The sequence below is a fragment of the Monodelphis domestica genome, chromosome 4 (assembly GCF_027887165.1).
Source record: "Monodelphis domestica isolate mMonDom1 chromosome 4, mMonDom1.pri, whole genome shotgun sequence".
NCBI lineage: Eukaryota > Metazoa > Chordata > Mammalia > Didelphimorphia > Didelphidae > Monodelphis > Monodelphis domestica.
The window spans coordinates 289322866-289335262 of NC_077230.1; the positions used below are offsets into that span (position 1 = coordinate 289322866).

Genomic DNA, 12397 nt, shown 5'->3' on the forward strand with positions numbered 1-12397 from the left:
AAAAGAAAAAGAAAAACCAGTTTTAACAAAAATGAAATCAGTGTAATTTTAGTATACATACAACTTTTCTTTTTGTCTTGACATGCACTGAATATAGACCTTGTGGTGGAATCTTACAAAATGATTAAGTCGCATTTTATTAATTTAATTTTTATTTTTAAAGATATTTTATTTTCCCAATTACATGTTATAACAATTTTCTTCATGTTTTCTGAAGATACAAGAACCAAGTTGCTTTTTTCCTTGCTCCCTCCTCCCTCTGGGAAATGATAGACAATTTGGTATGGGTTATACATGTATTATCATGTAAAATATATTTCCATATTGTTGTAAAAGAATATTCATATGAAACCCAAAACTTTTTAAAAGTAATTGTTTTTAACATTCTTTTTTAAATTCAAAGTCCTAAATTCTCTCCTTCCCTCCTGCCCCTCTCCTACTCATTGAGAAAACAAGATATACACAAAATATATTTCTATATTAGCCATGCTGCAAAAAATTGCAAGAAAATTTTTAAAATTAAAAAAATGGTTAGGGGCCAGCTGGGTGGCTGAGTGGATTGAGAGCCAGATCTAGAGATGGGAGGTCCTGGGTTCAAATATGACCTTAGACACTTCGTAGCTGTGTGACCCTGGGCAAGTCACTTAACTCCCATTGTCTAGCCCTTACTGCTCTTCTGCCTTAGAACCAATACATGGTATTGACTCTAAGATAGAAGGTAAGGGTTTTACTTGTTTTTTAAGTGAAAAAATGATTTAAGCAGTTTTTATTTATTTTCAAACCCTTACCTTCCATCTTGAAATCAATACTGTGTATTGATTCCAAGGCAGAAGAGCAGTAAAAGCTAGGGATGATGGTTAAATGACTTGCCCAGGGTCATACAGCTAGGATGGCCAGAGTTGAACCTAAGGCCTCCCCTCTCTAGGCCTATCTCTCAATTTTGTGAGACACCTAGCCCCCTTTAAGCAATTTATAAAAAGGAAAATGAAATAGTTGGAGAGGCTATTGGGGGAGGGTATCATTTTTAATTGAAAAATTTTATTTAATTAATTTAGAGTATTTTTCCATGGTTACATGATTCATGTTCTTTTCCTCTCCTCCCCTCTCCACCCCCCCCCCCCCTTAGCCGATGCACAATTCCACTGGGTTTTACATGTGTCATTGATCAAAACCTATTTCCATATTATTGATAATTGCACTAGAGTGATCATTTAGAGTCTAAATCCCCAATCATACCCCCATTGAACCATGTGATCAAGCAGTTGTTTTTCTTCTGTGTTTCTACTCCCACAGTTTTCCCTCTGAATATGGATAGTGTTCTTTCTCATAGATCCCTCTGGGTTGTTCAGGGTCATTGCATTGCCACTAATGGAGAGGTTCATTACATTCGATTGTACCACAGAGTATCAGTCTCTGTGTATAATGTTCTCTTGGTTCTGCTCCTTTCACTCTGCATCAATTCCTGGAAGTCATTCCAGTTCCCATGGAATTCCTCTAGTTCATTATTCCTTTGAGCATAATAGTATTCCATCACCAACATATAACACAATTTATTCAGCCATTTCCCAATTGAAGGGCATCCCCTCATTTTCCAATTTTTGGCCACCACAAAGAGTGTGGCTATAAATATTTTTGTACAAGTCTGTTTCCTTATTATCTCTTTGGGGTATAAACCCAGCAGTAGTATGACTGGATCAAAGGGCAGTCAGTCTTTTAAAGCCCTTTGGGCATGGGAGGGTATCTTAAATAGGAAGAATAACTTGAAGGAAAAATGCAATCTGGCAGATAATTTTATACCTAAGTTTAAATGTTTTTAACTGAAATGATGAGTTGGGGCTTACCAGTAAGTGAAGGCAATTAAATTTTGGAAATGAGCACTAATAAATAGAGAGATTTGCAACCTATAATTAAGAACTAGATTTGAATAGCTTTGGGGAACCACTGTTGGTTTTGGATGATACAAGTGAGAATTATAGAATCATAGATTTAGAGCTGGGAAGAACTTTGGAAACTATTTGGTACAGCTCCTTTTTTTTTTTTACAGATTAGGAAATAAGGCCTAGAAAGGCTAAGTGACTTGCCCAAGGTTAGATAGGCAATGAGTTGCAGGGATATGATTTCAATCAAATCAGTAATAAGCTTTTATTGTGTACCAAACACTTTCTTTAGCTCTAAGGATACAAAGGCAAAATTAAAACAGCTTATCCCCTCAAGGAACTTATAGTGTAATGGAGGAGAACATGTGAAAATATGCATATACAGTATATATAAATAAAAGATGAGTGGAAGGCATCTGTGGGAAAGAGTGAAGTGGGAATTCTGGAATCAAAAAACTCCTTATGTAAAATGTTGACTCCAAATCCAGCTCCTCTTTTACTCTACCCTACCATACCATATCAGTGTTTTAAGTCAGGTGATCCTCAATGATAAATAAAAGAACAGAAAAAAGTTGTTATGCAAGTTATAGAAAAAAATAGGATGTAATTACAAAGTTCAAGCAAAGTTTTTAAAAGTCCCAATTCCAGGGAATTGAGAAGATAGGGGTGCCATTTATGACAGTGAGTGAATGAAATATATTTAAAACACTTAAGTTTCAGAAAGTGAAAAGCTTCATAGAAGATATAGGCCTGGGGAGAAGAATGAGCTTTAATAACAATTTTGATATCTTCCTATTTAGAGTGATGTAGTGACGTTTTTTGTTGCATTAATATCCTACACATTACTAATGAATGTCTTGACATTCTAGGTAGTATGTATTGTCTAAGAAAAGACAAACCCTGAGCCCGCACCTTCAGATCACTGGTACTAGAAGAAAACATTATATAAAAATTCTTATAAACTTCTTTATAGCCACTAGGTAGCCCAGTGAATATAATGACAGGCTGGGGATCAGGAAGACCTGAGTTTACATCCAGCCATACAGTTAGTAGTTATGTGACTGGGCAAGTCATTTAACCTCTGTTTGTCTGAGGTTCCTTGATTATAAAATGAGGATAATAACATCATCTACCTCACAGGTTTGTTGTCAGAATCAAATGAGACAATATTTGTAAAATACTTAGCACAGTGTCTTGCACATAGTAGCTATAAAATGCTAGCTATTATTATTGCTATTTTAATTCCTTTGTCAGTTTTTTTGTTTGAATATAACTAAAGAGACCTGATAAAAAAATTGCTGGGCTTTGTAGGCCCTCTCCTGAGAGCCACCATGGTGATCTAGGGGCTATTATGTTTAGACTCATAAAATAGAGAAAAGTTTTATTACAGTCAGACCTGAAAGTTGTAGTTACATTTACCAGCACCTTAAGATAATTATTGTAGAATCTTTTTTAATTTGATTCCCCAAGAAGAGATTGGTAGCTCAGACTATCTCTCCTCTTACTATTTTGTTCTCTTTTGCTTTTGATAGACTAATTTCACTTCACTTTCAGAACCAAAATTTTATTTCTATATTGAGACATCTTAGATTTAGTTCATCTTCCTTGTTTATACTATCAAATTGTTTTCTATTCTAACTTTTTCTTCCTGTCTTAGTATAGTTCTTCTTTAGAACACACACACATCCTCTTTTGTCTTGTGGTTTTTATATCAACACAGTGCTGATGCTGTGTGAGAGAAAAAAAGATGACATTGTTCATATTTTATCTTCTGTGTGACTAAAGGAATCTTTCACATCTGAGATTGTTAGAACGCAATTCCAGATAAATTATTATGTAAGACCAGACTTTTTATTCTGTATGATAACTACTAAGGGATGTCAACAAGGGGAAAGATAAGTATAGTTAGAGATTTAAAAAATGGATGGGATTTGAGATAAACCTTGAAGTTTAGGATGAATTGGGGAGGGGGCAGCTGGGTGGCTCAGTGGATTGAGATCCAGGCCCAGAGTCAGGAGGTCCTAGGTTCAAATATGGCCTCAGACACGTCCTAGCTATGTGACCTTGGGCAAGTCACTTGACCCCCATCGCCTAGCCCTTACCACTCTTCTGCCTTAGAAGATACTACACAGTATTGATTCTAAGACAGAAGGTAAGATTAAAAAAAAAAAAGAATTATGGGAAAGGGTAATTCTAGGTTGGGGGGACAACAGAGTTCTCATGCAGTATTAACTACTTTCCCAAAGTTAGGTAGGCTGGTTACAGACAACAGACATATATTTTATTACCAGACTCTAGCTTATTATAACCTGCCAGAACTTGTATTTTGGTATTTGCAGGGGATACAGATGAGGGTTGAAAAGCACTGTACCAAAAGACAGAATATGTGTTGTAGTTCTTCTGTTTAATTATTATCAATGCCTTGGATGAAGACACAGAAAGTAGTTTGCAGGAGAAAGCATCAGGCTTAAATAAAGCCAGAACTCAGTGTCTGGGATAATTTATAGACCTGGCTAAAAAGAAATTGTTTCAGGACAAGTGACATTAGTACATCTGAAAAGGAAAGACTGTACACAGATACGAAGTTGTTGGTGGGAGGAGGAGAGGAGAGACGGAAAATATGGGAGTATAGTGGAATGGATAAGAAGTCTATCATCAGTTTTGCTGCTTACTTATTCTGACCTCTGGTTAGTCATTGAACAATGAGAAAACATCTTTAGCATCCAAATGGAGATTAAGATCTATCCTGGATATCTCACAAGGTCATTGTGGAGGTTAAATAAAATAATAGATGGGAAAGCACTTCACATTTATATTTTGTTCAGCAAATACATATTTGTTAAAGTGTGGGATTTTTGGGAAAGGCCTAAAAAGGAAAAAACAGTGGAAACATCTTGAAATTTATGAAGGGCTCTCTGTGATACATGGATTAGGCTTTTTCTGCTTACTAAGACTGGATAGATAGAAGTTTCAAAGAAGTAAATTCAGGATTGAGGTCAGAGAAAACTTCCCAACAGTTAGAATTATTCAAAGGTAGAATGGGTTGCTTTGAGCAGCAGTTACTTTCTCCTTACTGTGAAGAGCTTCAAGTAAGTATTATATGGATCTTGTTCAGGTAAAGGAGACAGTGTCTAGAGTTTCTTCAAACAGATTCTGTGATTCATCATTGAACTTTATAGTTTTTGAATTAATATTATTATACTCCAAAGTAGATGATATTTATAAATATACAAGACCTGTAAACTTACAGACTATTACAGAATAAATTGTTACCATGAGAAAAACCTCTAAGAATAAAGAATATTCCATTAAATCTCTTAATGCTTCTTTAAAACAACTCCAAAGTAATCTTAACAATTAGGATTCCTCTCTTAATAATAATTTTATTTCATTATAAGATCATAGGCTTTAGAGCCTATATAATAACAATTGAATAAACAGAGACTGAGAGGTGATATATTAATGATATGCTCAAAATCACACAAGGAATAAGTAATAGAGCTGAAATTCAGAGAGTGGTCTTCAGTCTCAAATTTAGGGTTTTATTTGACTATACTATAGTACTTCAAATAATATTAAGTAGCTCTTATAAGTTAAGTAGAACATATATATATGTCATATATATATATATATTTCACTGTGGTCAAATATAGAGAGGTAATCTAAATATAAGCTGTATCTCTTTAATATAAATACAGAAGAAGGCATTTATACAGATTGATTTTATTTTGAAAACTGCTTTATATACTCCAAGTATTTGTTCTTTATAGTTATTCTGTGACACTGTAGAAATGGTATAATTTCTTTACAGATAGGAGAAAAGCAACAGATTAACCATCAGGCTAGAGACCATAAAAACTATAAGTTGTTGATATTTTGCCTTACTCATAAAGGTATATACTCCGGGAAAGGATAACCTAGAAATAGTATCTTTAATAAGTAGATAGTTTGTATCCTATCATGTTCAGGGGTGCTTTATATCACTGTTTAATTTCTTTTTTTTTTTAACCCTTCCATCAGTACTGTGTTCTAAGACAGAAGAGTGGTATATGGGCTAGGCAATGGGGATTAAGTGATTTGCCCAGGGTCACATAGCTAGGAAGTGTCTTGAGTCCAGATTTGAACCTAGGACCTCCTGTCTCTAACCCTGGCTTTCAGTCCATTGAGCCATCCAACTGCTTCCACCATTTAATTTCAAACTATTCTCTCACCCCTTTATTCTCATTATTTCCCATTAATAACTTTTTATGCTTTAAAACGTGCTTTATTATATGTTTTATTATTGCCCTAATTCAGAAAAAGATGGATATTTCAATTGTTTCAAAAGTTTGATTATTTATATAATTTTCGAACTGGAAATACTAGAAAGTAGATGATGGTTAGTTCACTATCCTATTTTCCAAATGAGGAAGGCAAGTGCCAGAGAAGTTTTTGACTTGGGTAAGTAAGTACCTTAGGAACGGAGACAGTATTATAATCCAGGCCTTCCCATTATCTTCAAAAATATTTTATTAATCTATGTAAATATTTTAATTTACAGGAAAAATACCCTCAAAAACTAGATCTGAGGAATAATTAGTAAGATAAATAACAATAAAGACATACTTATAAGCTGAAATTTGTTAATAAGAAAGAAAATCACTTTATATGTTATTTACACTTTATTCAAGCTGCAAGGAAACTGTCTTGACCCTATTTTAACCATCTTTTACAGTGCTGCCTGAGATTTACTATATTTAGGTCAATGCAAGGCAAAGTCTATTTTAAAACTGCTAAGATGAATATGAAATTGCTTTCTGATTCCTGACATAGTATATAGTCAAAGAATCACAGAGAAAACAAGTCTAGAAAAAATGCTTTTGTCAAGGATTGATTCTTTTAGCAACCATGAGGGTGATATTAAAATCAATGGAGTATAGTAGAATGATAATCCTTTTAGTAGTTTCTGAAATGGCCTGGCACTTGCTAGCTTCATGGCACAGTGGAGTTCTAGAGGACTGGGCCGTGAGACAGACAGAAAGACCCAAGTTCAAATCCATCCTCAGATAATATCTGTGTGATGCTGACCAAATCAGTTTCCTGTATCTTAGTATTTGTAAAATAATAGCACCTACTTCCAGGGTTGTTTAAGTGAGGACAAAGTGAGATATTGTAAAACATAACAAACCTTAAAGTGCTATTATTCTTATTGTTTAAAAAATATGATTTAAAGCCCTCCTATTTTTTAAGTCTTTAGGCAAGTACCAAAACTGTGTAGTACAAATAGAACCTTATTTTTGCCATTTTTTCCCTAGTGTAGAAACCCTCTCCTTGTTCTGAAAAAAATCCCTTTATGTCTGAATGTTTTCAGAAAGACTCTATTTAGAAAAAAACATATATTAAAAAAAAATATATATATATATATAATACTCTTTCCAATTCACTTTTATATAATTACTCACCTTAATGTTTTTTGTTTTACAGGCTTGTAAAAGAGGAAACTCGGATATTGTAAGGCTTGTGATTGAATGTGGAGCAGATTGTAACATTTTGTCAAAACATCAGAATAGTGCTTTGCATTTTGCTAAGCAGTGTAATAATGTATTGGTATATGACCTGCTGAAAAGTCACTTAGAAACGTAAGTATTAAATTGAGATGGTTAAAGCTATATTTACTTAGGGTTTTCATGGTAATTATTTTAGTTGCAAAATATTTTTAAGAATTATAATTTCAGAGGCAGAGTCACGATTATTGAGCAGAAAAGCACTTAGCCTCCCTCTCCCAAATTTCCCTACAAACAATTCAAAATAGCATCTCAAATCAAATTCTGAAACAGCAAAACCAACAAGAAGTCAAATTAAACAATTGCCTAGTATTAGGGCTTGGAGGCCTTTGCATTGGCAGTGGCAGCTTCAGGAGCTCTCAGCTGACAAATAGTAGATGGATTGTACAGTTGGTGGAAAGGAGATATTGCACAGTACCCCTTGCTGGTGCTTGTTCAGGACCCTGTTGCATTTCCCATTCGTAGTTCTGGGTCAGAATCCCAAGGCCAGACAGACTTATAGCACATGTGACCAAAGGAAAACAGGCATACTCATGGTTCCAAGGTGGAGAGGCATGCTTTTGTTTGCTCACATGGGAGGAAGAACTCTGGCCTCAATTCTAATACAAGGGGGGACAATTGCAAAAGAATAGGGGCACTTGGTCAGGGTCCTAGAGCCAGGAGGAATAATCATGCTAGTGGCTACAGGGGAACAAAAGTTCCTTCCTGGGTAAAGACCAGAACATGAGCCAGGAGAACAGTGACCATCACCTCTCCTGAGATCTTACTACCTTGGATGCATTGAAAACTTACAGACCCCCAGAACTAGTTCTGGAAACTCCAGCAAGAAAGGCCTGAAGCTTGGGATAGTGCCCCCTCCTCCTGGAAACAGAGCTGAACTTTAACGTTAAGTTAAAAGTAAAAAGTCTCGAAAAAATTAGCAAACAGCAAAAAAAAAAATTAAACATTAAAAAAATCCCATAGTGACAGGGAAGACCAAGTCACAAAAAAACCAAACAAAAAGAAAGTCAAAATGTCTTCATATAAAGCTTGGGAAAAAAATGTGAATTGGTCACAGATCTAAAATCCCAGGGTTTAATTTTTTTTTTTAAATCAAGTAAGAGAGGTAGAGGAAAAATCAGGAAAAGAATGATGTAAGAAAATTAGAATAGGCAATTCTCAGATAAAGAAATCAAAATAATCAATAAACATATGAAAAAGTTCTAAATCTCTTACTGGAGAAATGCAGATCAAAACAACTCTGAGATACTACCTCACACCTAGCAGGTTGGTTAATGTGACAGCAAAGGAAAGTAATAAATGTTGGAGGGGATGTGGCAAAATTGAGACACTAATGCTTTGCTGGTAGAGTTGTGAATTGATCCAGCCATTCTGTAAAGCAATTTGGAATTATGTCCAAAGGGCGTTAAAAGACTGCTCGCCCTTTGATGTAGCCATACCACTGCTGGGTTTGTACCCTAAAGAGACAATAAGGAAAAACACATGTAAAAAAATATTTATAGCTGTGCTTTTTGTGATGGCAAAACATTGGAAAATGAGGGGATGCCCTCCAATTGGGGAATGGCTGAACAAATTGTGGTATATGTTGATGATGGAATACTATTGTGCTCAGAGGAATAATGAACTGGAGGAATTCCATGTGAACATATTGACCTCCAAGAATTGTTGCAGAGTGAGAGGAACAGAACCAGGAGAACATTGTACACAGAGACTGATACACTGTGGCATAATCTAATGTAATGGATTTCTCTACTAGCAGCAGTGTCATGATCCAGGAAAATCCAGAGGGAATTAAGAGAAAGAATGCTATCTACATCGAGAAAAATAACTGTGGGAGTAGAAACACAGAAGAAAAACATGTTTTGATGGTTTTATGATTGGGGATGTTGACTTTAAATAATCATTCTGTTGCAAATATTAATAATATGGAACTAGAATATGGAAAATACATGTAAAACCCAGTTGAATTGCTTGTTTGCTATGGGGAGGAAAAGAATATGAATCATGTAACCATGGAAAAATATTCTAAATTAATTAAATAAATTATAGAGAAAATTAAGAAAACCAACAGGTTGGTAGAGAAGATAGGAAAAAAAAATATTGAAGAAACTAACCTCTTTAAAAACAGAATTGACCAAACTGTAAAAGAGGCACAAAAATTCACTTAGAGATCCAAAAGATCTGAAGAAAATAACTGTTTATTTTGGGGCAAGTGAAAACCAATGACTATGAGATCAATAAAAGAAAAACAAGAATGAAATAAAAGAAAATGTGAATATCGCATTGATAAAACAACTGACTTGGAAAATAGAGCAAGGAAAAATAATTTAAGAATTATTGGACTACGTGAAAGCTATGATCAAAAAAGAGCCTAAACATTTTTTGAGAATTATCAAGAACTGTTCTGATAATCAAGAACCAGAGGATAAAATAGAAATTGAAAGAAAAAAAATCCTACCAATCGCCTATTGAAAGAGATCCCCAAATGAAAACTCACAGGAATACTATAGCCAAACCCCATAACTCCCAGGAAAAAGAGAAAATCTAGTCTGCAGGAAGAAAGAAACAGTTCACATTATGGAGCCAGTCAGGATCACACAAAATTTAGCAGCTTCTACTTTATAGGATCAGAGGCTTGGAATATGATATTCTAGAAAGCAATGTTGCTAGGATTACAACCAAGAATATCTTTAAAAACAGTACAAAAAATGAATATTTAATGAAATAGAAAGCTTTCAAGCATTCCTTATGAAAAGATTATAGCTGAAAATAAAATCTGACTTTCAACTACATGGCTCAAGAGAAGTGTAAAAAATTAACATGATAAAGAAATGATTAGAGAATAAGGTTAAAATGCTCACATTTCTATATTGGAAGATGATACTTGTGAGCATATCTCTGAATTGAGTGATGGGATGATTTAAAAAAAATAAGGTGTGAGAAAAATGATTGGGCAAAGGAGGAATGGAGCAGAAAAATATGGAAAATTATCTCACATAAAAGAGGCATGAAAGCTTTAACAGTGGAGGGGGAAGATGGTGGTGTGGCAGACAGTGCTTGGAACTTACTTTCATTGGAATTGACTGAAAGAAGGAATAACATATATATTCAGTTGGGTATAGAAGTCTATCTTACTTTTAAAGGAAACTAGAAGCAAAAGGGTATAAAAAATTGGGGGCAAACTGAAAGGAGGGAAATTACATGTAGTGGTCAAAAGTACAGCATACTTTTGAAGAAGGAACAGGATAAAAAAAGAGAAGAATAAACAGTGGGGGTGAGGAGCATAAGATAGAGGGTAATACACAGTAATCATAATAATTTAATGGGATGAACACTCCTATATAATTGAAATGGATAGCAAACAAAATAGAATCCTACCATATTTTATTTATAAAGAAATACACTTAAAGCAAAGAGACACACACAGAGTAAGGGTAATTGGCTGGAACTACATCTATTATGCTTCAGCTGAAGTGAAAAAAAAAGCAAGAGTATCGGTCATGACCTCAAATGAAAGAAAATTAAGATTTGACCTAATTAAAAGAGATAAACAAGGAAACATTATTTCATTAACATGTAGCAGAGACAGTGAATTAATATCTATACCTAACATATTTATAAAATTGTACAGCATCCAAATTCTTAAAGAAAAACTTAAATCAGTTATAGTAGGAAGTAGTAAAACTATGCTAGTGGAGGGGCAGCTAGTTGGCTCAGGGCATAGAGAGCCAGGCTGGAGACAGGAGGTCCTGGGTTCAAATTTGGTCTCAGACACTTCCTAGCTGTGTGACGTTGGACAAGTCATTTAAACCTAATTTCCAATCCCTTACCACTCCTGCCTTGGTACCAATACTTAGTATTGATTCTAAGGCAGAAGGTAATGGTAAAAAAAAAACCCTATACTAGTGGGAAATATCATCTTCTACCTGTCAGACCCAGATGAATAGAATTTTAGAAAAGTTAGGTATTTTTGCTCACTGGAGGAAATTGTTTGATAGAAAAGGGTATACTTTTTTTTCTCAGCTGTACATGACACCTTCAACAAAATTGGCTATGTATCAGGGCATAAAAACTTTATAACCAGATGCAGAAAAGCACAAATTTTGCATCTTTTTCAGGCTATAATGCAATAAAAATAATATTCAATAAAGGGCCCTGTAAATATAGGTTAAAAATTAATTAGAAACTAAATGGCCTAATCTTAAAGGATGAATGGATTAAAGAACAACTCAGAAAAAATATCATCACTAAAGAGAATGACAGCAACGACATTGTATACCCAAATTTGTGGGATGTAGCCAAAGTAGTACTTGGGGGGACATTTCTAATGCATTTATCAACAAAATGGAAAAAAAAACAGAAAAATAACAATTGGGCATGCAACTAAAACTAGAAAACTACACATTTAAAATCCTCAATTAAATACCAAATTGGAAATCCTAAAAATCAAAGGAGAGATTTGAAATTAAGAAAACTGTTGAACTAATAAAATTAGGAGCTGATATTATGAAAACTAAATAAAATAGATGAATCATTGGTTAACTTGGTTAAAAAAGAAATAACAAAACCAAATTACCAGTATCCAAAATGAAAAGGGTGAATTACCCATTGGTGAAGATGAAATCAATGCTTTTTTTAATGATGAATTTGTTTAGATTTATTGGCATATAATTGGGCAAATAAAAATTAAATGGATGAATATTTACAAAAATATATATTGACCAGATTAGCAGACAAAATAGAATGCTTAAGTTTTGTTTACAAAAATAAATTGAACAAAACCATTATTGAGCTCCTTAAGAAAAATTCCCAAGGACAAGATGAATTCACAAATCAATTCTACAGGATATTTAAATAAGAATTAGTTCTACTGCTATACAAACTATTTGTTAAGGAATCCTACCAGAATTGTTATGATATATAGACATTGTCTGGTGAAGCTGATCAACACCCTTTCAGAATGATATTTTAACTTTT

The 12397-nt window shown here is 34.1% G+C and overlaps 1 protein-coding gene across 2 annotated transcripts in view; it reads left to right on the plus strand.

Moving 5' to 3' along the window:
* The window catches only part of MPHOSPH8 (M-phase phosphoprotein 8), a 79982-nt gene that overhangs the window by 47140 nt on the left and 20445 nt on the right, over positions 1 to 12397 (plus strand). For both annotated transcript variants that reach the window (XM_003341323.4, XM_056794664.1), the window contains exon 10: positions 7341 to 7495. In XM_003341323.4, the coding sequence (XP_003341371.1) occupies positions 7341 to 7495 (155 nt within the window). The remainder of the gene's footprint in view (positions 1 to 7340; positions 7496 to 12397) is intronic.